Source organism: Stylophora pistillata, chromosome 9, assembly GCF_964205215.1.
Source record: "Stylophora pistillata chromosome 9, jaStyPist1.2, whole genome shotgun sequence".
Taxonomy (NCBI): Eukaryota; Metazoa; Cnidaria; class Anthozoa; order Scleractinia; family Pocilloporidae; genus Stylophora; species Stylophora pistillata.
The window spans coordinates 32,210,619-32,238,395 of NC_142527.1; the positions used below are offsets into that span (position 1 = coordinate 32,210,619).

Genomic DNA, 27,777 nt, shown 5'->3' on the forward strand with positions numbered 1-27,777 from the left:
ATCAGCAGCCATGGATACTGCAACGGCTTTGTCGTCGGTTTTAACTGGAGACAGCTTCCCAGTTTCTGGATTAAAGAACATTGTTTCCTTGTTGGACCACGTCTCCATCTTCGTTTAGGTCAGTCGTTTCGTGCAATCTCACTTCTCTTGCAGAATGTGCTTTGTTGTGAAACTCTTCCTCAGAATTCCTCTAACACTTTCGCTGAATTTCAATGCAGGGGAACTGTAGACGTTCTCATAAACTAGCCTAGAATAACGAATATCACACGATTACGTTCAGTTTCGTGCAGGTGTTTTTGAGAGTGGAATTGTATAATTATAATCCGCCAGGGTAAAACTGTTCCAAGAAAAAGCACAGCTGTCAACTTCATTTGCTCCACTCTTTGCTTTGATAAATATGTCATTGGCAGGATGTCGTAAACATTCTCAGAAAAAAAAGGTCACAATGAGTTTATATTTAGCACTGCACCAGAAATAAAGCGGTGAGTTTTTTTCTGCTTGGTTTTATTCCGTCTGTACGAGGCAATCAAATGATTTTCGTTAGGCATAATATTTTATTTCATCCTTTTAACATAAGGAAAGTTGAATGAGTATCAAACTAATCATTCTTTCTCTTTCTTGTCATACTGTGACATTCATTCAAGAAATTCCGCTTTTTCCAGGAAAAGAATCATAACATTAGCAAGAGGAACCTAGTGAAACTAAAAGAAACTGTAAAACTGCAGTTTCTAAGCTTTCGTCACTCGCAACGAAAGAATAGAGTGGTGACATTTCGAAAATCAGTAGCAAAACCTGCTTGGCAACTGTAAATCTCCTCCTAACAAGTTTATTACAGCTTCACGGAAGCGATCCATATGCATATTTTATAGTCACGATACAATTTCCCGGAAAACCAGCTTCCGCAGTATACTTATAACGTGTAGCTCATCGGCGAAAGGTCTTCGAAAGAACGCTTAAGATCAGTTAAACCATTGCTTGTAGTGATGCCGTGGTGGAAGTCATCTGAGTCGCAGCGACGGGATTTTGAGGTGGTAATCTACGAAAAGGATTACAAACAGCTATGCGCTTGGGTACTCAAGAAGACGAACATCGAGACTGGAGGAGATCTGTTTGGTTTGTGGGCTGACAAACACACTGCTGTTATTCAGTTCGTTGTCGGTCCTGGCAAAGGATGTCGAAGATCTTCGGTATCTTTCTACCAAGATATTAGCTACTTGGAAGAGATTGGTTCGCACATGACAAAACATGAAGGCGTTTGTCATATTGGCGAGTGGCATTCTCATCATCAACTTGGTCTCGCCAGGCCGAGCGGGGGAGACGAGAATACTGTGTGGAACAACATGCCCACCTACAACTTGAAGAGGTTCGTGATATTCATCGCCAACATTGAGTCGTCGCGACAGAACTCCTACAATGTGAACATTGGCTGCTTTCTGTTTGAACTTGAGATTGTCAAAGGCAAAGGGGAACAACTTCCAGTGTTGCAAGGAACTTTCAAGATACTGCCAAAAGAGAGTCCATTTAATGGGAAACTGTCGGAGAAGAGAAACGAAGGTGCAGAGAAGGATAACGAGAAAGACATAGAAATGAAAGATATAAAGATGGAGATATTGCCTGAACGACCCCCCCTAGTAATTTATGCCATAAAATCATCCTCCTCCTTGCGGTACAAGAGGCATCAACCCAGTGATGAAAAATCAGGGAATCAAACGGCAAACGAGAAGAAGAAATCGAAAATAGACGAGACAGCCACTTCCGCTGGTGACAAAACCGCTCAGGGAAATGAAAACGTGACACCAGATGACTCTAAAAGAGGAACAGCCACTAGTGATTCAAATGATCGAAATGATTCCCATAGAAGCCAAAAGTCAAGTGGAGTGCGAAAAAATGACGAGGGAAATGCAGAGACAAGTAGAGAAGAAGAAACAAACTCAGCAGGTGACCCACAGCCTCCGGAAAAAAAAAAGGTGCATGAAGTTCAACCCGGCAATCAACAGTCGGAGGGTGACGCAAATTACAGTTGCAGTGCTTCCCATAATAAGATCCAAGAGCAGAAGGATGGCAAGGTAAATGAAAAGCCAAGCGAAGCAGAATGCGAAAACTCAACAGATGCAAATGATCAGAACGCCTCTAATGATAAGACTCAACAAGGAAACCCAAGCGTAGAGTCAAACAGTGACAGGCGGGAAGCAAAGACAGAAGGAGGAAAATCAACAGATGACCCACAGCATTTAAAAGGAGACCAAAACCATGAACCTCAACCTCCCAGTCCAGTTCTGGAAGGCGATGCAACTGATCACAACGCTTCCAAAGATAAGACCCATGAAGAGGACACAAGTGAAAAGTCGCCGAAAGACGGGGCGAAAGCACTGACAGAAGGAGGAAAATCAAGAAAGGACGCAGAGCCACCTCATGAAGAACCGAACAAGACTTTCGATCAGGTTAATAAGGATCAAACCTCAAGACCAAAAGAACCTGTGTCAGTGCAAGGGGAGGCGCCTCCGGTAGAAAAACAGGCCAAATCCATGAGTCAGACGTCGAAAGGTGATGCTAACAAGCATGAGAATCCACAGAATAGCCTGGAAGACCAAACAGTACAAGAAAAGAAAAGTAAAGTCGACAAGAAAGATGGGGGCAGTGCAAGAAAAGAAAAGCAAGCAAAACCAGTGGAAGAAAAGAAAAGTAAAGTCGACAAGAAAGATGGAAGACACCATGGACCGCCAGGAAGAGCAAAACCACAGAAACAACAAGCGGCTAAAGATGCCAAGAAAGATAGCAAAGGCAAGGGCGGCAGTCAAAAGAAAGACGGCTTCACAGCTGGAACCAAACTCTAACCCAAACAGACCACCAAAATGAATTACAACCAAGTTGAACAGAGACATTATTCATCCCTTAACTCATGGAACTCTGAGCTTTGCACTAACGCCGTGACAGCTGTTTATAGCGGTACTCTTATGTTTACATTATTCAAATATCGCAATTTCCGCTGCACAACTGAAAGTAATCAGCCATTACCTATATTAAACTTTCCTTAGCTTTTCGATTGGTCAAGAGAACTTTGTACCTCTCTTAACCAATCGATAAAAAATATCCCGACTCAGGAACGTACGTTTCCTTGCGCTCGAGTTCTCTTACTAGTCCTCGCTTTGGGTTCTCAGTGGCTCCTAGTGATATTTTCCTTGTTGTAATTGGCTCATGTGAAATTTTCCTCGTTTATGATTGGCCACTTATTCTTTTTTTTTTTAAATCAGTTTTATTGTGTATGACTTATAGAAGTCGTAGACCCAATAGGGTTGGTGCAAACAGGACACAAGGACCGATGCGAGGCACCGCCCTTTAGAAAGGCACTTCGGGAGTAAAGTGTTTTGCCCAAGAACACAACACATTCACAAGGCCAGGTGTCGAAACCGGACTGACCATGAGGCCACTGTGCCTCCCACGTATTGTGATAACTATGGTCTTGGACTCAAAATATTAATCCAAAAGGGCTCTTCGTCCTGCAATAAATCGTGTGTAACGGACCATCGGATTTTTAACCCTGTTTCCCTGATACAAATATTGAAGTTATAGTCTCTGTTGAAATTTTCATATCCCTAAAAACTTGAACATCAGCGTAAAGTACATGTTTAGTTTTACTCTCAGAATCAGGGTACTTTAAGAGGAATTCAGAGAAAGCTTTTGTCTGTTTTAACCTACCTGAAAATGGCAGCAGCTGAACACAATGAAATCATTGACTACCTTGTTTACATGATTCTCCAAAGAATACTTATGCATTAAGATACACAAAAGTGCTGACATTTTGGACAATTACATTAGTTCGAAAGAATGTCGAGCAATGAACAAACATACACTGTTAACATGGCAACAAGAGTTTGAACCTTTCTATCGCAAGATGTTTGACACCTCTCCCTTGCACATTTGTGCTCGCTAGGATCTTTGGCGTTAGAAGTAGTTTGTATCTTTTTCCTCTTTCAAAGTATCTTTTTTAATCCAAGTAAGACTCTCTTCGGAGAGTTAATCTTGCATTCAATATCAAAATTTATTAAAAACACTTCCGAAAGTTAAAAAAGGCTTATACATTCTCTTGCTCCTACTAAACAAATCTCCCAAACAAACTAACTGGAGCATCGACTAAGTGCAAACGAATCGACACCAGTGCCTCACGTTGGAACATTTGGCTTTCGTGACTTCAATTAATAAAGAATATGCAGAAAAAGATTGTCACACGATCGCGCGCAATTTCATGAGTTTGTTGATGTGAATTGAATTGCATAATTGATCAGCAAAGGTTCTGGGAAGGAACTGTCCCAAGAAAATGTGAAAAGCTGTCAAATTCATTTTCTTGGCATTGTGTTTTGACCTGTTTGTCATCCGGCGGGTGTTTTTTTGAATTCTCAGAAAGATTAATATAGGAAATGTAAATTTTTCACACCGAGTCTGGAATAATGCATTGCGTTATTGGGCTATTACGGGTGTGGGAAACGATAAATTGATTTTAAGGTGGGCACATAAAAACAGTTCATCCTTTTCAGAGAAAGAAAGTATTATGTGGGTGGTTGTTATTTTCATCAATTTTTTTTTTGTCACGCTGTGACATTCACTCTTCCAGGAAACCCCATAAAAGAATCATAATATTCGCCAGAGGGATGTGACGAAACTGAAAAATCTCAGCAAAACTGAAGTTCCTTATCCTCTTTCACTCGCAGAAAAAGAATAGAACGCCAAAAATGTCAATTCTGAGCCATGTCTGCATGGAGCTGCATGCTAACAGCTCGTTTAGTTCTATTACCGTATCATCTCTCAAAGAATCTCGAGTTTGTTTACGGTCACAGCATATATATTTCTCGGAAAATCTAACTTCCGTAATTGTAATATTCTCACGGAACATTGTTTAATTGACGAAAACTCACCAGAAATTCATTCGAAACTAGTCAGGATTCAATCTTAACTGGTACTGATGGACTTCTTTAGCTCTCGAGAGAAAAATGTCAATCAGAGGAACTTCGAAGTTATGATCTACGAAGAAGATTACAAACAGCTATGCGCTTGGGTGCTCAAGAAGACGAACATCGAGACTGGAGGAGATCTGTTTGGTTTGTGGGCTGACAAACACACTGCTGTTATTCAGTTCGTTGTCGGTCCTGGCCAAGAATGTCGAAGATCTGCACATTCGTTCTACCAAGATATCAGCTACTTGGAGAAGATTGGTTCGCACATGACGCAACATGAAGGCCTTTGTCATATTGGCGAATGGCATTCTCATCATCAACTTGGTCTCGCCAGGCCAAGCGGGGGAGACGAGAATACTGTGTGGAACAACATGCCCACCTAGGATCATTCACGGTTTCCGGGAAACGAGCCCAAAAGCCCCTGATCAAAAACGACCTCGATTCCTCGTTTTGCCAAGCTTCGACATACGAGCCTCGTTTTTCCAATCGAGCCTCGATTTTTCAATCGTGCCTCGATTTTGCAATCGAGCCTCGATTTTCCAATCGTGCCTCGATTTTCCAATCGAGCCTCGATTTTCCAATCGAGCCTCGATTTTCCAATCGAGCCTCGATTTTCCAATCGTGCCTCGATTTGGGAGGGAGCCTGGGGCGAGCGAGAGCGGTCATGTTCTGGAAAAATTGTCGAGTTTAATTTGTGAACTCGGGAAGTTTTCGAGGAAAGAGATAAAGAAAAAAGGGAGAAAGAAAGAAGGAGAGTAAGAAAGAGAAAAAAAATGAAACACCATATTCTGGTCGAACTGCAAATTTCCTAAAATTCCAGAGATTATGTGGTTCGCGCCATACGAAAAAGACAAGAAAGAAAAAAACAAGAAAATAACAAGATCAATGAGAGTTCTTATCAGTTAAAGAAAAAATTATAGTCTGCCTTTCGTAGACATTCGATCTTTTTTAAAAAAAAAAAAAGCGAAAAGAATGCGAACGAGAAATAGCCCGGCATCGAAACTGGATTTTTGGGTGTTCACTAACACTTCGCCTTTTTTTTTCTTTTTTCCACAGTTTAGGTATATTTGAGTGATTCAGCTTTCTTTCAGTTTTCGTTCATCTTTCTTTCCTTCGTTTATCATTAACACAGTACGTTTCATTTTATAGTTTAACAACTAAAAGAAGTCGTGAAGCTCTATTTCATGCTATCATTATTATTATTTCTTTCGTGGCACAGATTAAAAACAACGTTGGGGTTTAGCTTTAATAGCATTAGTTAGTGTAACGTAATGTGTTTGCAGATCTGTTTTCTTTTCTCCTAAATCTTTAGGTTATAGCAGCATCCTTTTCCGATCGCGTGTCGCTAAAGTGCCTTCTACAAGAACCTTCTACAGTCCTCCAACCCACGGTAAGTTCTTCTACAAGCTCCAAGCAATCTTGGACGATCTTTGGTTGAAAATATTCAACATTATGATCATGGATGACTTTGACTCCAATATCAAAACAAGTATGGGGAAGCGCTTGTTAAAAGTGGCTACACATTTTGGTTTAGAGAATGTGATTGAAGAACCGAGTGGGATTACGGAATCTTCAAACGCAACCATAGACCTGATCTTTACATCCAACAAATCCAAGGTGAAACTTGCAAGCGGTCATGACCCAGGGATTTCTGATCTCCATCTTGAATATGCTTTGGTGAATTTGCGAAGGCAAAAGTCAAGTCCTGTGATTAAATAAGTGACTTATTTTAAGAGCCTTAGCTCTGACCATCTCAGACAGGACCTCGATACTTCACCCTGGAGTATTTGTGGAACTTTTGATGATGTGGGTTATGTTGCTTGGGCCTGTGAGTATTTGTATAAATACATAATGAATGAGCGTTTAAAATCCTGTAAAGTAAAGGTTCGCACCAATGGACTGAAGTGGATGAATAGCAATATCATCAAGGAGATGAATAGGAGATATGTCGTGTTAAGAAAAGTTCAAAGGAACCCAAGTGATACAGATGCATGGAAACGGTATAGCAAAAAACGTAATCTTGTAACTAAGATCACGAGAGAAGCTGAAGCTGAATATTGGAAAGTTAAATTTTAAAGTGCAAAGAGCTCAGGTGACTTTTGGAGGTTGGTACGCCGGTGAAATGCATGGCAAATCAAAAGGCAATGTAAGTGCAATTAAAAATGAGGATGGAATTATTACAATCAATTTTAAACACAAGGCTGACAGTTTCAATGACTTCTTCTCTAAAGTTGGTGAGAGGCTTGCAAATGATATTCTAACAGATACCAGTAGTAATGAACATCAGCACATTTACCAAATTACACCTACTATTGAGCCAGTACAACTTAATGTCCACAAGATTAAAAGGGTGATCGATAAAAGAGTTAAGCCTGGAAAAGAATGTGGCCCTTACAACATTACCTCAAGGGGACTCAAACTTGAAGGAGATGCTGTAGCAGTTGGCCTGTCTTATGTGATGGAAGTAAGTTTAAAATCCCCAATTTACCCTCCTCGATGGAAGCTGAGTAAAGGGAAAGCTGTACCCAAAAAGTTACATAGCTCTTAAAGAGGTGACTTTAGGCCTATTTCTCTATTGTTTATTCCTAGCAAAGTGTACGAGGGCATAACAGGAGATTCCATTGACTGCCATTTTAACAAGTCCAACAAAAGCCAGTGGATTTTTAAAACTGGTGGGTCAACAGAACTCTTAATGCTGCACCTGACTGAAGTTTGGAGACACGAAGTGGATAAAAACAAAACTGTGGGGGTACTGTTTATAGACTTTACATTTGTCATAACACGATAGCCCTCAAACTCCAAGCCTTTAGATTATCAGGGAACCAAAACAATCTGACTGAAAATTACTTATCTGAGAGAAAACAGTTTGTTGAGCTTAAGGGGCAAAGATCTAATGAAGTGACCGTCAAGTTTGGCGTACCCCAGGGACAGTACTTGGCCCCAGGCTTTTTAGTATTTACGTCGATGATCTGCCTGAAGTGCCTAGTTGTGGAAAGATGGAAATGTTTACTGATGACACAACTCTCTATTGTATAGGCAATTCCACTGATGATGTCAGCCTTAAGATCCAAACTTATTTAACTGATATAGCTAAGTGGTGTAGCAGGAACGTTTAACAATTCATCCCGATAAAACTGAGGTTATGCTTCTTACCCGTAATGCTTTCATTGGTCCTTTAAGACCAGTCAAACTGGTTGGTCATGCCATTAACTTTGTCAACGAGTCATACTATCTTGGGTTTATGATTTACAAGAAGTTAAGCTTGGACCCCACATCAAAGATCTATCAATATCTATGGTCAAGAAGGTAAAGCAACTGCGCAGGTTCAAAAGCCCTCTCTCTCGTATCTTGGAGTCCATATATTTTAAGGGAATTTTACCAAGCATCACTTATGGAATTTTTTGTATGGGGTAAGCAAAGTTAGGTGTTTTAGAGAAAATTCACCTGAGGGCTGCCAAGGTTATCTTCAAACAACACGGAGGTACTAATTCCCAATCAGTAATACCGTCTTCTTAGAAATCCATAAGTTATTTCTATAAGATGAGGCTCCTTTCTCTGACACACAAAGCTTTTTAATGGGATCAATCCTGAGCAGGTTGTAACAATTATTAGGAAAAGTCCAAATATACGAAATATGAGGGACAATTTAAAACTAACTCTGGAGCTACCAAACTCTCATGTTGGAAGACTGTCTTTTAGACATAGGTCTGCAATAGCGTGGAATTCTTTGCCTCGTTCAGTTAAGAACGTAGAGGATAATAAGAGATTTAAGAACAAACTCCGTTCTCTTTCAACAATTATTGAAAAGATATCTTTTAATCAAACTGCTCTAGTTGGCAACAAGGATTTGGTAAATTGTAAATATTTTTAGGAATTTTATCTTACTACCTCTATTGAAATTTATGCTAGGATTATAAACCAGTTTGAATCACTACTCACATTTTAATTTATGCTAGGATTTTTCTACTTTTTTTTGTAATTACTTTACTTAAATAGAAGCTAGATTTGTCGCAGGTCCACATCAGCTTAATGCTGCCAGTAACCAACCTGCGTTACCAAATAAATTATCTATGTATGTATGTAGGTATGTATCAACTATTGTTTTTTCACACTTGTGTTCTCGTCTCTTGAGTATTAAGGCTCTAGAAGAATCCTTTTTCAATTTATTGATCTTGCAGCATGCCGCTAAATTGCCTTTTGTAAGATTTGTTTCGCAAAACAGTATTTTATACACAAAGTTTTTGTCACTATCACCTAATGTTTTTTCTCACTTGAGTTCCTTTTCCTTGAGTCTTTAGGCTCTAGCAGAATCCTTCAGTTTCAATGTATTGATCTTGCAGCGTGCCGCTAAAGTGCCTTTTGTATGATTAATTTTTGTTGGAAAACAGTATTTTGAATGCACAAAGCCTTTGTTACTATGACCCATTGTGTTTTCTCACTTAAGTTCTTTTTCCTTGAGTCTTTAGGCTCTGGCAGAATCCTTTTTCAATTTATTGATTTTGCCATTAAAGAAGACAGTAATTTTAAATAAACAAATCTTTGAAATAGGTCGATCTGCAAACTTCCTTAGGTTATAGCAGCATCCTTTTCCGAGTTATTGATTTTGCAGCGTGTCGCTAAGTTCCTTTTGTAAGATTTGTTTTTGAAAACAGTAGTTTTTAAAACAAAAAGCCTTTGTTACTATCAACTCGTGTGTTTCCACACTTCTGTTCTTTTCCCTTGAGTATTTAGGCTGTAGCAAAATCCTTTTCAATTTATTGGTCTTGCAGCGTGCCGCTAAAGTGCCTTTTGTAAGATAAATTTGTGTTGGAAAACAGTATTTTTTAATACACAAAGCCTTTGTTACTATCACCTAGTGTGCTTTCTCACTTGAGTTCTCTTTCCTTGAGTCTTAATTAAGGCTCTTTCAGACTCCTTTTTCAATTTATTGATTTTGCCTCTAAAGGGCCTTTTGTAGCTTTTATTTTGGAAGACAGTATTTTTCAATAAACGAATCTTTGTTTTAGCATCATTTCTTTTTTTGGGGCTTGAGTCCTAAGGCTCTTCCAGAACCCTTTATCAATTCGCACTTTGGCTTTCAATTCTGTTTGCCGCTAAAGTGCCTTTTGTAATATTTATCTTTTCATTGTTAATTAATTAAAAGCTTTGTTGTTATTACTTTGTGTGTTTGGAGACCTATGTTAATAAAGACATGTCTGTTTCAATTCATTTTTTTAGCATCTTGTCACTACAGTGCCATTTTAGTCTCCCATTTCCCTCTTCATTTTGAGGACTCCGTTTCTTTAGGAAAACTGAAGACTGACCTTATATTATCAGCATCTTTTTTTTGCTCGAGTCTCTAAGCACTAGCAGAATCCTTTCTTTTTTATTTAAAAGCTTGCCGCTAAAGCGCCTATTGTAATTGTTATCTTTTCAAAGCAGCATATTTTAATTAAAAGCTTTATTATTACTTGTTGTGTTTGCAGATCTACGATTATAAAGACAATTCTTTTTCAATTCATTGTTTTAGTATTGTGTCCCCAGTGCCTTTTTAACTTAAACAATTGTTTTCAAAATTAGGTTTTCTCTGGCAGGGGTACACACCCAAGAAGCAGAATCCGCGTGGGCCAATTTGAAGGCTCCAATTAAGGCACGGCGTGGCATAGCACGTGATGACCTTCAGTCTTACCTTGATGATAGGATGTGGAGGCAATGGCGAGGTCTAGATAATGTGATTGGTAATTTTTTGCCTGTTTTAGCCTCGCAATATAGTAACTACGTAATTTAGGTTAATTTAGTTTTTGAGGCCAGGAACAAGGTGATAAAGAGTACAGTGGAATTCCGATTTCTTAAACTTCTAATAAACATAAGAGCAAGTTAAATAAATCAAAGTCATCAAAGGCTGCGAAAAAATCGGACAAAGAATTCAGTGCAGTTCGTTTTGGGGTAAAGAAACCACTTTCGGTAAAGTTATCGGGAGGCTCGAGAATTTGAAGGATCGGGGAATATACAAATGCCTCAGAAACTACTTTCAGAAAATTATTCTACCTAATAAATTATAATCACCAAACTCAAACTCCTTGAAATTTGTTGTGATAGCAGGCTAGCTCCTGAATCGCGAGTGTGTGATTAATTTTTTAATTTTCATATTTTTTTGTAACGCCTGTCTCATTGACTGGTCCTTAGCCTAGTATTTTATCAGCACTTTGAGTACTACTCAAGGGGTGGGAAGACGATGGCTATGCTATCACTGTTCTACCTGTTTTAAAAAGACTTTACAAAGCAAGGCAAAAACTGCAGAAATCACCAAAAACCACGTCGGACATACAAGGAGTGACTAAGTTTTGTCATTCTTATGTTTAACATGTTCGTATTTCGGAATACTTAGTGTTGTAAATCGACCATATTTCGTTCCCCATTCCTTATAACGCATTCAAATTCTCAACGGTTCCTCGAATAACTTAACACCGGGTCACACAACGGGTGACGTTTCCATGAAATAATAATACATTTCTCCTCTAGACGTGAGCTTTACTACTTTGGACGCCCATGTCCCAAGTGTCTTCTTTTTCCAAACCCCTGCGGTTTCTTTTTGTTGCGCACTCCGTGAACACACTTCAACCCCTAACTAACGCAACTTCTAGAGTGGTTTGGAAAAGTTTCGAGTATTTTTATCGCTCATAACCTTTACTATATACAATAGTGATGTGATAGCGGAAATAGTGTTTTAGTATAACATCCCACTGGGGCCCCCCTCCCTTCCGACAATGAAGTTGATTGGTATCAGCTTTCTTATTCATTTCATTGAGCGATGGCTGGTTGATTTTTCCACCTCCCACCTTCTTCCTTTTCCAAACCACTGCCAGCGGTTTTTTCTTCTTTTGCGTAATCGAAATGTAAGGAATAAAGAGCTGTGCGAATAGACTTAAACCCCTAACTAACGCCACTTCTTGAGAGGTTCGGGAAGGCTCAAAACCTTTACTTTACACAAAAGTGATGTGTGATAGCGGAAATAGTCTTTTGGTATATTACTCCACTGGGCCCCCCCAACAATGAAGTTGATTGGTTTCGGTTTTCTTATTCACGTGCCGGACTCGTGCTTTTAAGGAATAACAAAAAAGGGTCTGTTCGTTTGGATTTCATCAATAAATCACTTGACTGAATTGACCAAGGATATTCGAACATGGGAGATTCAGGCGATTCCAGCTCTGGAAGCGATTGCGGGTCACCTCAGCCGATAGGAAAGTCAACGAGTAAAGTGTTCGCATGGCTGAAGGGAAAGGCGAAGTGTACACCGCGTGGAAATCCGTGGGTACTGCTGAATCGCGAGGGTAGAGTGAAAGACATTAAAATTGGAGGCAACTATTCGAGTGCAAAGATAAAAGAGCTGGTCAAGGAAAATTTTGCTGGACTTGCGGCTGTTGACTTGGATAGGTAGGTTAAGTACCAAAGCACTTTATCCCGCATGCAGGTTGTTTGCATTGAATACTGAATGTAAACTCAGAAGTGTGTGGTCACGTAAAACCCAGGTAGAGCAAAACAATTCAAATTTTAGCCACGCGACAAAGGATTCAAAATTTACCACTCATACTTTAGCTATTTGCTTCGGATCATTCATTAAAACCAAAGTATGAGCAGTGAACTTGCTACGAATGTAAGGCCTGCAATGGAGTTAAATGTGCACGTAATATATAAAAACAGCACCTTTTATAACACGTGTAAGGTTGGGCCGAAATTTAGCCTGATCCACCCCATTTAGAGTCATTTCACGCAACGTCATCAAAATTAAAAAAGAAAGGAATTATCAGTCGTTACTCGAAGACTTACATTTAAACGGATTTTCAGTTTGATCAGAATACTTATCGCTCTAAACTACGCACAGATCTGAATCTTACCGAGACTGTTTCGATATTTAACTTTTTTTATCTCTTCTACTCTTGACTTTACCTGTGCAATGGTTACACAGTGAAAACAGGCAATTTGTAAAATTATTTAATTAAGGAAAGCAGGAATCTCAACTAGAATTTCCAAATTGACAGGAGGCTAATCATTGAGGCAGGGGGAGTGGGTAAAGGAGTAGAGGGGAATATGGACTGGAATAATACATGCCAAACAAGTCTAGAAACTTATCATTGATCATCTCTATTTAGATTTGCCCCATACTTTATTTACTATTTAGTGAATTGAAATGTTATTTCATATAGCCACTGTAAACTGTACGTAGTGTCGATGTTGAACTTTCCTTTCCATAGAATTCGTCTATACAAGTCTACGAGCCGTGGGAGCAAAATGGAAAAAGTTTACAGAGGCATACCAGACGCCAAGGAAATATTTAGAATTTATGGCAAGGGGAGTTCCAATTCCAGGCGCATATACATGGTTTTGCAACACCCGAGAAATGGAGGTTAGTGTAAACTTTAATAATCAATCAAGGGTTTGTGTCATTGCAGTCAGCACCAAAAGATCGCATTGAGTGCATACACATCTGTGTCATGTGACCCATAAGTAAAGATAGTAAAAGCCAATTTTGGCAAAGCCACGAGATAACTGTGCTGCAAAGGCTGGTCTTTAGCAAATTTGCATGTTGACATGAATATAACTGTAGTGGAGTAAAATATATGGCTGCAGTACCCACAAATGCCTGTTAGAATTGCAATAACAGCGTTCTGGAAATAACAGCCTCCTTGAAGTGGAAATACATTTTCGCTGCAATTAAAAAGAAAATCACCAGTGGTCTTTGAAAGACAAAAGCAACAACATAACCCAATTAATCTGCTGAGAAATAAAAACTTTGATATTTAAATTCTGACTTTTCAATATTTACCCTTTTAATGTTCATTACCATTGATTGGCCGACTGGCAATAAGGATCTTTGCCTCTTAAAAATTTTCAATATTTGTTTGTCATAGATTTATCAATAAAAAACTAGTAATTCTCGCATCTTTCCAATATTTTAATGGTAATTCAAATGGCTGATATAAATTCTTTGTTTTATTTCTCATCTCAGGATCTAACCCTAACCCTGAGTCCATACCAACACCAGGAGTTACCAATCCCAACCACCCTTCTCTCTCTCTTCAAATGAATCCCACTTCCAATGCTGCCTCCCTCCATTCTTCCACAAACCAATCACAAGCCTTCCTTCCTTCTGCTCAGCCCGATCCCAACCTACCCTCTACAAACCAACCACAACCCTCCCTCCCCTCTGCTCAGCCCAGTTCCAACCCAGCCTCTACAAACCAACAACAACCCTCCCTTCCCTCTGCTCAGCCCAGTTCCAACCCAGCCTCTACAAACCAACAACAACCCTCCCTTCCCTCTGCTCAGCCCAGTTCCAACCCACTCTCTACAAACCAACAACAACCCTCCCTTCCCTCTGTTCAGCCCAATTCCAACCCACCGTCCACAAACCAATCCCATCCCTCCCATCACCCTGAGCAGCCCAATTCAGACCCACCATCCACCAACCAATTCCAGCCCTCCATTTTCCTAGCTCAGCCTAATTCTAACCCACCCTCCACAAACCAATCCCAAACCTCCCTTCCCTCTGCTGAGCTCAATTCCAACCCTTCCTCGCTTTCTCAACAATCAACCACTCACCCAAATCCCAGCTCATCTCAAACAAGTGTGACAAACTCAGTCATCCAGCCAGGGACTTCCAGTGATGAAGCAAGGGTGGCAAGTGGTGTTGTTAATCAAGTGGACTTGACATTGCCTACAAGTGAATGTAAGTGTTTGATTGATTTGCACACTAGTTATAAAGTTAGTTAATGTTTTTTATTCAATCTTCCATTTGCATCTTGACTGGAAGCAGGTGACCCATCTGCCCGTATATGATTATGATGTGACACAATTCAAAACTGTGTTGTGTTTTTTTTTGAACAGATGGTGTTTCTGCTTTTGATGACATGGATACCAGTGACCTCGACAGGAGCTATTTAGCTAGTAACCCAGTAAATGTTGACTCAGGTAATACCATGGTGAATGATTAAAGAGCATCAAAATGCTGTTTTTTTTTCATTTTTCCTCTATGACCCCCCCCTCCCCCCAAAAAAATCATGATCTTTGGCTATTGCAGACCAAAAACCCAATCCTGATTGGAATATCTAATAGTTATCTCTGGGGTGGGTAAGGATATTTTCTGAAAAAAGCATGCACATTACACTAGAAATCAAGTTTAAAACTGCAGATAGTTTACATAGATGATTTCAAATTGTATCATGTAATACCATTTATAAGGCAAATTTACAGAGCACTATTAAAAGCCAGTGTTTTAAGTCTTAACACTGAGAAAGTGCCCTAACAAAGTAAGCCAAGTCAGATTTACACATTAGGTATGATGTAAATCAACAATATTTATGTGAGACTGATCAAGAAATTAAATCAAAAAGGAGGAAATTTTTACACCATATATTTTTTTACATTTATTATAGCATGTCATTTAACTGGCACAGAACAGTGGGAAACAGGTATGTTTCTATAAAATGGATTAAAAAACAGATACACTTAAAAAAGCCAAAGTGGGATTAGCTTGAACATAATTTTATTTACTCAATAATTTAATTGAAAAACAAGAGAGATGAACAATTGGGTCTCCTGTTGATGAAGAATAGGATAATCTACAGTATTATGGTAGAGTACAGTGTGATATAGACGGATAGACTGACTGACTCGTGCAGTTTTGTAGCATGAAGTAATGCACAATAAGTAATGTTCTTGAAAGTCATTCAATTTTGTGCCATTACATTTAAGCTGGGGTTGTAGAAGAGGATATGAGTTCCTTAGGAGTTCTGGATCTGAATACTCGAGGTATGTTGGAAATATTGTCAATAATTTAATAATATTTTCAATAATTTATGAGTTCCTTAGAAGTTCTGGATCTGAATAATCAAGGTATGTTGGAATTATTGTCAATAATTTAATGCAATTACATGCAGGGCTCTCCCTGGATGATGACATTAGATAAATTTCCACCAGATACAAAACAATATTCATGTCAAAAGTAGCATTTGAACCTAAAATAGAAAGCTTCACCTTGCTTATACCCTACGTAGCTGTCTGATTCATATTTCGAACTACAGCAAGAGTTGGGGAATGGAAACAAAACAAAAAAAAAACAACAACCCTTAGAAGACTTTGGCACAGGTCCTTAATGGTGACAGTTCAATTGAACACCGTTACTATTTGTAAATAATAATATTGCATAAAACAAATAACAAAAGTGCTAGAAATCTGGAATTGGAGTCTAAAATATACTTGTTATTTCAAGAAGGAAAATGGAAGAAAATTTAAAAAAGAACCCAACCCTTAGAAGATTTTGACACAGATGTCCTTAAAGGATGACAGTTTGATTGAATACCACTACTATTTGTAGACCACAATATAATAATTTTGCAGTGCAATGGTGTGTGGACAGAGTATGGGATGTGCTTTACTGTGAACAAGTGCTGATGGAGGTAGCATCAGCCCATGAGGATATTCTCCTACCAATCTTTTTGAACTTGACATATGAGGAGGTTTGTGTTAAATAGCGATGTTATGTTTGCCCGGATGGCTTGCAATTTTCAAGAAAACTGTTGTAAATAAATACAGTTAGCATGCCTAGGTGTCAATGTGTTGAGTTAATGAGAAGTAAAATATATTAGCAGTCACATTTGAAATAAAAATAGCCTGTAAACTTTTGTGAAGCCACATTTGTCATATGTCAATTTCACTTGCTGAGGAACAGACCCATTTGGAAAAGTATACTACAGTTACTGTCTGTCAACTTTAATTTCTCTAGGTGACATATAGTCCTAATGCATGCATTGCAACAATGCACTGTGTTGCATCATAACACCAAAAGAAATAACATTAAATCTAACTGTACTTTAATTTATAAATTTGTGTATCTAGATGTGTCACCAGGCCAGGTCTGACCAGAGAAGCATGGTTACAGTGATCCTACAAGAAGGTGACAACATACCTGATGTGATAAGGTGACTATCAATAGTTAAGAAAAGGTTATTTTTATCTCTAAAAGCAGGCTGCACTCTGCAGAAACAGCTTCCGATTACACTAAGTTACAGTGACAAAATAAGTAGGTTAATATCATAGTTCATAATAGTTAATTTTTCTTATTGAGAGACATATGCATGAACCGTGCCTTTAAACTTTTCTGTGTATATAACTTAAAAACACATGGAGACATCAAAAGTGACCATGCTTACCTGGTGCAATGTGTACCCACATGACAATTTTTTTGTACATAGAAGGCTACTCCAACTGACTGTTTTCTGTGTTTTCAAACATAAATTACATTATAATTTGAAATACAAACATCACGCACAAACATCACTCACAAACATCACAAAGGGTATTCAAGATTTTTAATATCCACTGTATAATGCATGCATGCTATATTTCACATTAAGGAGTAATTAATTTTAATTAGTAATCAAATATGTTTATCTCTCTCTTAAATCATCAGGATTCTGAATATTCTACATGGAATCAATCATGGAAACTTATACTTTTGGATAACTAAAGAAAAATCCAGATCTGGGAGAGAAGGTATTGAATTACTATCCATGTTTTGGATGTTTACTAAGATATATATTGAGACAAAAAGGTCAAAGTTAAAAAAGTTTCCTAAGTCTTAATGGCTAAACATCAAGATTGTAATGTAATTCTCACACTTTACTAATATTTAAAAATGGATACATCTGAAGTACTGATATTGTGTACTGTAAAGAGTGTGTGCATAGATATGTTTCTTCATTATTAAGGGATGTTGACATCTCCTGTACCCTTCCAGGATGTACTTATAATAGGGTGTTTTACTTTCTGTAGTACTGAGCATATCAAAATATCCTGTTATCTTCTAGTCTATGTTGTGTTTCCTTGTGCTATATTAAGTGCCCCATAACAACCTCTACGCACCAATAATAGATGCAATAATGCCCATAATTGTCAATGTTCTCAAACTCTTCTTACCATTTTATGTTATTTTTTATGACAGTGAAAAGAAAATTTGGAAGTGCAGGGTCCGATTTACTCATAATGGCACCCACAACTTCTCAGCCTATCCTCATAGAGCGTTTTTGTGGTGAGCATTTTAAGAATGTAAATAGCCTCAAAATACAATTTGTTGAAAAGGTTGGTAAATGTTAATGAAGGGAATTTGTATTGATAATAGTAATAAGCTTTTCTTGGCAAATAACATTCAGTTTGGAATGTTTAAAAAGGATCCCATGCCTGCAAGTCAGTCTGTATTCATTCAATTTTAATGTCATCACTATGTGTGGGCACAAGTCAAAACAAACAATAAACATAAGGAAGTTTGAGGAAAAACTCCCATTGCTTTAAAGGCACTTCCCTTACCTTAAGTCTTATATTAATTTAAATATAATGTACTCTTTAATTTTAAGGTTGACTTGCAGTCATGTACAATATCCCAAGCCATCATCGGGCACCAGTATACTACCTACATACCAGTTTGACCTTGCATAAATCTTGCCAATTTTTGGTAAATTGTTTTAATATGTCTCTTTTTGGCCCCTTTTTAAAAATTGAACATCATAGGTTAATATTGATCTGATTTGACTTAAAGATGGCTGGAAACAAAATTGTTTTATTTTGGATTCTTATAACAAGGAGACAACCTAAAATTAGCAACAAAGGAAGATGTGGTGGATGCAGTAAAAAGGGCAGCAGATGCTGTGGATGCATTCACAAGGGAATGGTAGGAGGTCTTTAATATTCCATAAGATGAAGGTAGAAATAATTATTTCCAGCTTGTTACCCATTGACAACCTTATGATCTTACAGAAAATTTTCATAAACTCATATAGCTCAAGTCTGATATGTTATTCATACATCAGATACTAAGCTGTGTCAAACAATGTCTTGATCACAATTAACAAACATTCAAAAAACCTAGGTGTATGCAAATTATGTGGTTAATATGTTTTGATTATCCAGACAGATGCAGCAAATCAAAGTGAATGCTGGTGAGATTCACCATAAGTTATTCATTGTTTCCAATAGGGAGAGGTTAGAGCAGGATCGTTCACTTAAGAGGGAGCAGGAGAGTGCATTGCAAAAGGCAATAGAGGATGACAAGGTAAATAGCTTTTCCCAAATACTTATATTGCACAAATAATGCCAATATCAATTATGTCAATCATGGCATGATTACCTGTTGCAAATAAACTAAAATGAAGAACACAATAGGAGAAAGTCAGGCAATGAAATGAGGATTATTTTTAGAAGGCTTCCTTTAAGACTTCAGGAGCCAAAACAAGCACCAGCCATCAAAGTATGGCCCAAGTTTCAGAGACATATCCCCAAACAGGAAAGGAAATGAGTGAAATGAAGTGATTAACATAAATAATACTTGTTACCGAAAAAACTGCTATAATTACCACTTTCTCTTTTAAGACTTAGCAGCAGAAATTTCAAGATCTTTTTTCTACATTATCAATGAAATATTACTGAGGTTGTCATGTATTTATTCTGTCAGATTAAAGAATCAAGCAAGATAAGGAAGGCCCGACAAGCCAGAGTTACAGATGTCAGTCAGGAAGGAAAAAAAGAGAAAGTGAAAATCATCCTCCGCCACTCAAACGGCAAGGAAGAGCGCCAGTTCATCAAAGGTGCCTTCTTCCAGGTACATATAAACAATGATACTAATTATTAAACTTTAAATAGCACTTTGGTAAAATTATGTAGACATACAGTGATTGGCAGATAGCTTTTTATAAAAAGAAATAACCTTTTTTCCTGTTTAAATGATATAGGAAGTATATGACTGGGCAGGCTCCAACGATGCTCTCCCATTACACTTCTCTATCCAAAGAGGTAGGGAAGTGGTAAAACATGGAGACCTCTTGGAGAGAGCAGAGGTGCTTCATATTCACGAGAGAGTAAGTAAATAATAATATTGCATAAAACAAATAACAACTACAGTACTAGAAATCTGGAGTTGGAGTCTAAAATATACTTGTGTTATTTCAAGAAGGCAAATGGAATGCCTTTGGTGAATTCAAATTTGTTCAAAATACCCTTTTAATCCTGATTTTTAGAGGTGGTGGAAAAAATATGGCAAATGATATGCTATCTCCTGGTATTTCTTAGCACACAAAATTAATCATTATGAGATACATAATACAAGTATGAATTTTGAGGGAATTTTTGCTTGCATATTCACCAATGTGCCTGCATGAGGTTTGAAAGTCACAGTGGTAAAGTGTTCAAAGAGCTACCCTGGTAAATACTGTGGAATTTATGTATTAAACCTTATCTTTGATTCTGTTAACTTGTTTTTTTTTTTTTTTTAATCCAGGATGAGGCAGAGATTAAATCCCTTCTGGGATCAGAGGTTAGAAAAAAGTGAATACACATAGTAACAACTTATCTTTGAATGTATGATACAACACCACATATTAAGTAAAGTGTATGCTCGGACTGGTCAATTTGCTGCAAATTATCTGCCTATGAGTGTGTGACATGAAGCAAAATGGCACAAGTGATCAAAACAGAAAAATAGAATGTGTATTATTGAAGAAGTAAACTGGAAAGCTCTTATCACCATAGCCAGTCTTTAGTATAAACCGTTTCTTTCTCCACACAGCCTAATTTTTCAGTTTGATTATTATTAAAAGACAAAATCATCTTTTGTGACTATTCATTTTGTATACCCAGGTTGAAAGCTTGGGTTATGACCTGAGTTTTATTCATAAAGTTAAGCATAAATTTTGAAATTGTTAATGGTGAGGAAATAAGAAATGTTAATTCTGGGTCACATGATGGCTTTCCTCATTTTGCCTGCAGGTGACATTCAAAGGAAATATTCCCGATTTGCAGTTGGAAGGTGACCCTTCATCTACAATACTAGGCGAGGAATACAAATATTATGTATTAAACTAGTAATTACCAAAAAATGAAAAAAACCAATGTAAAGAATAAAAATGAAGTACCTTCAAATGAAACTGAACATGCATGAAAAGCAGACCCAGTCTTATCAAAGGTAATGCAACCCAACAAGAAAATTACAGGTAATCTGCCTTGCTCAGTGATAATAAGCGGAAAATAAGGACAAACATTAGGACTACATGATGTTCCTAAAAACAGAGATAACATCTTTCTTTAAAAAATTTCAGAAGAAATTGCCTTAATGCCAAAAATCAACACTGGTCATATGTTAAGTTATGTGTTGAGGGCTTACTAACTTCATATTTGTTACCTGATAAACAATGAGGGTCGCCACACAATTCTGCAATTAATTTTACTGGATAAATCATCATCACCTGTATTGCTTGAGCAATTACAGTAAAATATAGGTATATTAAATTGTGTATTTTTACATACTGAGACTAGTTCTCCTACCAACAGATGAAGATCCTAACACAAGCAAAACAAATGAGGTAAGGGAAGTAGTGCGCATTAAAATGTCACGTAAAATTATTAGTAGTATGCTACATTATGAAAACCCTACTATAACATGTTGCATTGTATGTTCCTTAGATCATTGACCAAAAAAAGTTGACTTAAACTTAAAAAACTCGCATGTCCCTTGGGACGAGGTTCTTTGTGGGCCGTGACACTTAGGCAGACTGACGGGTCCCTTGGGACGAGGTTCTTCGTGAGCCGCGACACTTGGGGCAGACTGAAAGGTCCCTTGGGACGAGGTTCTTCGTGAGCCGCGACACTTGGGGCAGACTGACTGGTCCCTTGGGACGAGGTTCTCCGTGAGCCGCGACACTTGGGGCAGACTGAAAGTTCCCTTGGGACGAGGTTCTTCGTGAGCCGCGACACTTGGGGCAGACTTAAAGGTCCCTTGGGACGAGGTTCTTCGTGAGCCGCGACACTTGGGGCAGACTGACGGGTTCCTTGGGACAAGGTTCTTTGCGAGAAGCATTCTTTTGTGCAGACTTACTTAATGATCTTCATGTGATCTAGTTTTCATTTTAACCACAATAATTTAAGATATGTCAATATACATACAACTGAACAAAATGAACTGTCATGGCTTCCTCCTGCATAACACTAACACCAACACCTGACCAAATAATATTAACAACAGCAAGGTGGAACAACTGACAGTATCTATTATCACTATAGTTTTAAATAAGGGTCATGCTATAATGTAAACAACTTATCAACCTAAATAAATAAGTAAATAGAGATCATGTTAGTAACATCATTTTCCAAGTGTGTTTAGTAAAGGTATTGAATGCCCTATTTTAATTTGCCATTGAAATATGAGGTCATGTAATTAGATTAGTTCATGTACATTTCATTAGTGACTATTTAATTTTATAATACTATATCTACGTTTTAATAGTCATGGTTATAAAGGAAAGTAAGAGATTGAGGCAGTGGCATCTTGGTTTTTGCCATTGTCCCTTGTTGTTAAAAGTAAGTTATACGTGACTCTTGTGGATGGCATACTTCCCTTTACTTTTTATCTTGTTTCAGGAACCACCACCAGGTACATCTGGAATTATTTTTGCACAAGCAGGTGAGAAGCATATTATCTAATAAGTAAAATAACCAGTATTTTACCAACCAGTAAGGATACTGATTTTAATGTTGGTAAAAGTGGCCATCTCTGATGATAGTTGATCCACTGGCATCCTACTGCATTTTAGAGGATAACAAGGCATAAGGATGTCATTAGAGCTACAAAAGAATTTAATCAGAAGGTTGAACAAAATGATTAGACTCTATTAGAAGATATTGAAAGAACATGGAAATGTCTATTCTTGACCTGGAGACCATGGATTATGGAAATTTCCTACTGACCCTTTTAACTAAGGCCCCTACTTAACCTGGCAATCTATAAAGCACTTCCCTCCAAACTGGGACAATATAATTATCAGAGAAATATATAATTGTGAGTCAACAGCAAGAAAAAGAAAATTACTGGTCAGCCTACAATGTCTAAAATTATAACTTTTTCCCCAGAAGAAGGACAAGAAATAGAGGAAAGTTGTGTAGACATCAACAAGGAGGAGAAGAAAGTAGAAGAGAAAAAGGAGCAAAAGAAAGAAGAGGAAGTGAGGGAGCACACAGAAGAAGAGAAAAAGAGGGAACATAAAGATGAAGAGGGGAAGGAACATGTTAAACATGAAAGGAAAAGGAAAAAGAAGGACAGGAGAACAACCTCAAAAAGAAAAAAGCCAATGGTGGAAAATCACCCAGAATGTTAAAAGTTTAAAAAGACTTTAAAAGGACCCTTGTCAGCCACACCTTAAATGTTTCTGTTTACCTGTGGATGTTTTCATATTTTATTTCATGTAGAGCAGATCCAAATATAAAAATGCACAATCAAACTGCTTAGGGTAATTTAAAAGACTTCCAGAAACACAACTTGGGACAATGCAATAAAATTTCACTTTCCCATACATTTCACATATTTTCATGGTCATCAAAAATGGTAGAGGCTGGCTAGAGTCCTTCAAAATTTGTTCAATAGAGGCTGCTATAAAGCAACAAGTTAAAAATGTTCTTTGTTTTGATGATAAACAACAAGTGTAGAACCCAAAACTTCAGTTCCTAATGTAAATATGGTTAGTGTTATAAGGAACTAAAAGTGTTCAGTTTAGAATTTAGTCAAAGTGGGTCATATGTATTGCATGACATTTTATATTGGGTCATTTGAAAAACAAATGGTCTGGGTCAAACTATGATCTTCAAACTTCCAAGAACTGACATCATTCAAACCATCACCAGTATGTCAGAGTCTTTATGCTTTTCAAGGTTTTAGTTGTTTATTGTGGTAAACAATTCATCATAAAGTGGAATCCTTATTTTAAAAAATTACAGACCAATCTTGAATATACGATGTCAAAAAACAGCAAAATATATTTTTCATTTCATGCTTTCTGACCCCAAGTAACTGATTCAACTTCAAATCATGTTTTCAGGTTCAACTGCCATTCTCTTTTGCTTGAAAAACACTAAGCTTTTGTCCTTGTTTCATAACAAAACATAAACACAAGAACAAAGACAACAAATGAAGCATCAAACGATCAGTAAATCAACATATGCAAAATGTCTAAGTAGGCTCATACTAAAATTGTACTCATACCCACGTAATCTGAAATGCTAGTCATCTTAATATTGTGCCCTCATCTAAGGATAGTAAGCACATTTTTTTTTTTTTTTGGTAAATGAAACAAAAACATGAACTAGATCAAATACTGGAACTAGTTATGATTTGAATTTAATAGTTGATGTTGCACATGCAATATAGAAGACTTCTAAAAGAGTGCAAAAATTTAGGCTTCTATGAAACTATAAACCTTAACCACAACCATGTTTACTTTACTGAAAGGTGTGAAATTGGCTTCCTTGGGTGAGAGCACAGTGATTTAATATCTAGAGTAGGGACCCCTTGGCTTAATTCTTGCCTTGCACTGAAGAGTAGGCAAAGTTAAAATTACATTATACAGTACATACATATATATGTATATATAAAAAATTGTGGCAAGAAGTTAAAACTCGTTCATATTTTGAAGATGATTCATAAGCATGCAAACCAAAAAAATGTCCCTAGTTAGTCACACCTTTATTTTAATTTACCCGTGGATATTTTGATATTTTATTTCATGTAGAGCAGGTCCAACTTAAACAACAAACATGGCAGATTTGATGTTAAGTTTATTATTTACTATGGTAAAATCAACTTGTATTTATTAAATTAATAGATATTAAAATATTCAATTCAGTTACTAATATCAAAAATGTCTTGCTTTTTTTTTTTAGTCATGATCGCAGATAAGGATTAAGGTTTTTTTTTTCAGTCAATAAAGTGCGCTAGGTCAGGCTATATGAAAATTAAGGTCAGCTCAACAAGCACTTGATTATTTTGTTAAAAGTGAACTGTTGCAGTTGTGTCATAGCTTTTACAGTTGATTAGTTTGGTGGATCTATTACAAAGTTAATATTTAACATTTTAGGAATCTTATTTGTTCTGAATTATCAAATTAATTCATATGAATTAATTTCTTTTAACTTAATTGTCAAGTCCATGTTAATCTTACTAGTCAACATTTAATTTGGTTATATCAACTAAGTTGAAATTATAAATTAGCCACTGTACTGTAGAGAGTCAAAAAGCTGAAGTTTCAAGTATTGGCCCTTAACTCTGACAAAGGGTTAATGCTCAAAACGTCAGCTTTTTGAATCTTCAGGGTGGCCAGTTTACAATTTCATCTTAATTAATCTACCCCTACTGACACAGCACCACAGTTTCTTTAAAAACCTCCAACGTTCATTCATTTGTGAACATTAGTCAATTTTGATTTAAAATAGATTCCTCTGCTATAAAAAATATCACAGTATGATTGTGTTTCACAAAGTTATCTGAATAGAATGAGTGAAACACAAAATTGGATAACAAATTTAGCTTCAAAAAAATTATAGTATCCCACCACACTTTCACATGTTCCATGAAATGCTGCTGAGCTATTATGGTCTTGGAAAATGGACATAAGTATAGTTAACATTATTCTTCTTACCATTTGTTTGCAAGATGAGAAAATTTTGCTTTTGTTTTTTTCCATTCCCACTAATATGAATGTCAGCTGGTAGCTATGCATACGCGTGACTGTCTTGAATTCTGGTGCCGGAATGTTAGTTTTACTCATCCTCTACTCAGTCTTTTTTGTCCAAACCATTTTAACATTTCCTAAGAGTTATGTTCCTTTTTTGGCTAAAAATGACCAATTAAAATAGGAACGCGAAAATCTATCGAGCTTACGTAACCGAAAACTATGAAGCAGCAAGTAGGAACAAACACCCTCCGGTAAAACAATGTACCAGAAGAAACCAATGCTTACCTTAGGAACATTTCCTCCATCTCTTTAGCAGTGTAAAAATATTCTTTCTCCCTCTCGCGTTCTTTTTAAAATTTCAAAAAAGTCCTGAGTTTGCGACGACAAGTTTGCTAGAACATGACCACTCTCACTCGCCCCAGGCTCCCTCCCGTATTTAGCCTCGATTAGAAAATCGAGCCTCGATTGGAAAATCGAGGCACGATTGGAAAATCGAGGCTCGATTGGAAAATCGAGGCTCGATTGGAAAATCGAGGCTCGATTGGAAAATCGAGGCTCGATTGGAAAATCGAGGCTCGATTGCAAAATCGAGGCACGATTGCAAAATCGAGGCTCGATTGGATAATCGAGGCTCGTATGTCGAAGCTTGGCAAAACGAGGAATCGTGGTCGTTTTTGATCAGGTGCTTTTGGGCTCGTTTCCCGGAAACCGTGAATGATCCCCCACCTACAACTCGAAGAGGTTCGTGATATTCATCGCCAACATTGAGTCGTCGCTACAGAACTCCTACAACGTGAACATTGGCTGCTTCCTGTTTGAGCTTGAGAGTGTCAAAGGCAAAGAGAAACAGCTTCCAGTGTTGCAAGGAATTTTCAAGATGCTGCCAAACGAGAGTCCTTTGAATGAGAAAGTGTTGAAGAAGAGAAACGAAGGTGCAGAGAAGGATAACGAGAAAGAGATAGCGAGAAAAGATCTGAAGCTAGAGATATCATATGACGGCTCCCCCCTAGTCACCTATCTTATAGAATCCTCATCCTTAACGAAGAGAAAACGACGTAGACCGGCCTCGTCTGGCGATGAATCAGTTGATGGAATTATTGACGATAAAAGAAAAAGGTTCCCCCGTAAGTAACAGAAACAGTCCGGAATGTACAATGGAGAGCGGATCATGTGGAAGAAATTTAAACAGAAAAGTGAAATCGAGAAAAAAACTGGGAGCCGCTACGAATCGACAGGAAAAAAAGGTTAACCTTCCAAGGCTTTGAAAACTACACTTCAAGAGAGCTCAGAATCACTGCCTTCAGGAACTGTGCTTGGAAGAGCAAAAGCAGTTAAAAACCAGATGGTGAAGCAGCCAAACACCACCGAAATTAATAACAATTAAATCGAACTGAGACAAGATTATTTCTTTTACTCACGAACTTTGAACTTCGTGCCTCTTCGTGCGTAGACGGGTATTTTAAGTCTTATAGTATTGTTGTTTGCTTTATTCAAAAAGCGCAATTTTCGATTCACGGCTGAGACTGAGTCATCAAGGATTGTATGACCATCTACTCTATGATGGGTAAAAAAAATAAAAACGCGCCACGCACTGAACCAATCAATTCAAATTTACACACATGCACCTCAACTCGGGGACCCGCCGTTTATTGCGTTCGAGCCCAGTTACGTGTATTTCCTTTGACTTATTATTGACTCACTGTAATATCATCCTGTGTTTTGGTTGGCCTCTGCATCTACTCAGTTTGGTTCTCGTCTCGCGACATTCATCTCAAAATGCTCTCCATCCTGCAAACCATGGTGGAAAACGGGCCAGCGATTACTGACCTTAATACTAACACAAATTAAAGGCTCTCTCAAAATTTGGTGAATGTGTCCGCATCAGGAAATTAATCTCCAGCCAGACTTTTGCAATTAAGCTTATTTTTTAGTTTGATGTGGGTTGATAACTTACTTGACAATCTAACTGTCCAATCCTCATTGATTTCTTCTGTTTTTGAACGTGAAATAAAACATCGACAACCTCGTTTGTGATTATGCAGCAGGTACACCAGCCTTTTATATTTTTTAAACTCATTTGTTTTAGTTTCGGCGAATTAACCTAAATTGATCGTACCTTGCCTGTGGCTTTGCTCAATGCCAACAAAGGAGGCTGTGTTTACTTCTCGATCCCAACCCAATCAATCCTTCATTATCAAACATACTTATGCAAACAATATAACTAGTGGCTTGAAGGTAAATCATGTAGAGGCATGATCTCCAAAAGAACCGTTGTATGAAAAAGGATTCGAAGCATTTTTTCCTTA

The 27,777-nt window shown here is 37.6% G+C and overlaps 5 protein-coding genes and 1 long non-coding RNA gene across 7 annotated transcripts; 5 read left to right on the forward strand and 1 right to left on the reverse strand.

Annotated features, from left to right (window-relative positions):
• The first annotated feature begins 723 nt into the window (after nucleotides 1-723).
• On the forward strand, nucleotides 724-3,521 carry LOC111336151 (uncharacterized). Its single transcript, XM_022942186.2, has one exon. The coding sequence runs from the start codon at nucleotides 984-986 to the stop codon at nucleotides 2,832-2,834; it is 1,851 nt and encodes a 616-aa protein (XP_022797921.2). The 5' UTR covers nucleotides 724-983; the 3' UTR covers nucleotides 2,835-3,521.
• Nucleotides 3,522-4,957: 1,436 nt separating this feature from the next.
• Nucleotides 4,958-27,508, forward strand: LOC111336167 (uncharacterized). The gene is made up of 2 exons (XM_088732462.1): nucleotides 4,958-5,328; nucleotides 26,198-27,508. The coding sequence occupies exons 1-2, from the start codon at nucleotides 4,958-4,960 to the stop codon at nucleotides 26,601-26,603; spliced, it is 777 nt and encodes a 258-aa protein (XP_088588588.1). The 3' UTR covers nucleotides 26,604-27,508.
• LOC148724323 (uncharacterized) lies at nucleotides 5,335-10,157 on the forward strand. The gene is made up of 2 exons (XM_088732464.1): nucleotides 5,335-7,413; nucleotides 7,539-10,157. Exons 1-2 carry the CDS (start codon nucleotides 7,072-7,074, stop codon nucleotides 7,572-7,574), a joined length of 378 nt encoding a protein of 125 aa, XP_088588590.1. The 5' UTR covers nucleotides 5,335-7,071; the 3' UTR covers nucleotides 7,575-10,157.
• LOC148724324 (uncharacterized) lies at nucleotides 12,046-13,865 on the forward strand. The gene is made up of 2 exons (XM_088732463.1): nucleotides 12,046-12,362; nucleotides 13,181-13,865. Exons 1-2 carry the CDS (start codon nucleotides 12,112-12,114, stop codon nucleotides 13,335-13,337), a joined length of 408 nt encoding a protein of 135 aa, XP_088588589.1. The 5' UTR covers nucleotides 12,046-12,111; the 3' UTR covers nucleotides 13,338-13,865.
• Nucleotides 13,044-25,908, reverse strand: LOC148724325 (uncharacterized). Its single transcript, XR_015991472.1, has 3 exons — nucleotides 25,757-25,908; nucleotides 14,529-14,643; nucleotides 13,044-13,634 (listed from the first exon to the last, which is right to left on the reverse strand). It is a non-coding gene; the product is annotated as an uncharacterized LOC148724325 (long non-coding RNA).
• Nucleotides 13,940-23,802, forward strand: LOC148724326 (uncharacterized). 2 transcript variants are annotated; one of them, XM_088732461.1, is made up of 17 exons: nucleotides 13,940-14,655; nucleotides 14,814-14,897; nucleotides 15,362-15,397; nucleotides 15,681-15,737; nucleotides 16,326-16,444; nucleotides 16,824-16,906; nucleotides 17,398-17,480; nucleotides 17,929-18,015; nucleotides 18,564-18,651; nucleotides 18,957-19,032; nucleotides 19,432-19,578; nucleotides 19,709-19,834; nucleotides 20,254-20,289; nucleotides 20,742-20,805; nucleotides 21,303-21,334; nucleotides 22,389-22,431; nucleotides 22,878-23,802. In XM_088732461.1, the coding sequence occupies exons 1-17, from the start codon at nucleotides 14,010-14,012 to the stop codon at nucleotides 23,120-23,122; spliced, it is 2,052 nt and encodes a 683-aa protein (XP_088588587.1). In that variant the 5' UTR covers nucleotides 13,940-14,009; the 3' UTR covers nucleotides 23,123-23,802. The 2 variants fall into 2 exon arrangements, with proteins under 2 accessions (XP_088588587.1, XP_088588586.1); XM_088732460.1 differs by lacking the exons at nucleotides 14,814-14,897; nucleotides 21,303-21,334; nucleotides 22,389-22,431; nucleotides 22,878-23,802 and having other exon boundaries at nucleotides 20,742-21,248.
• Nucleotides 27,509-27,777: the final 269 nt, after the last annotated feature.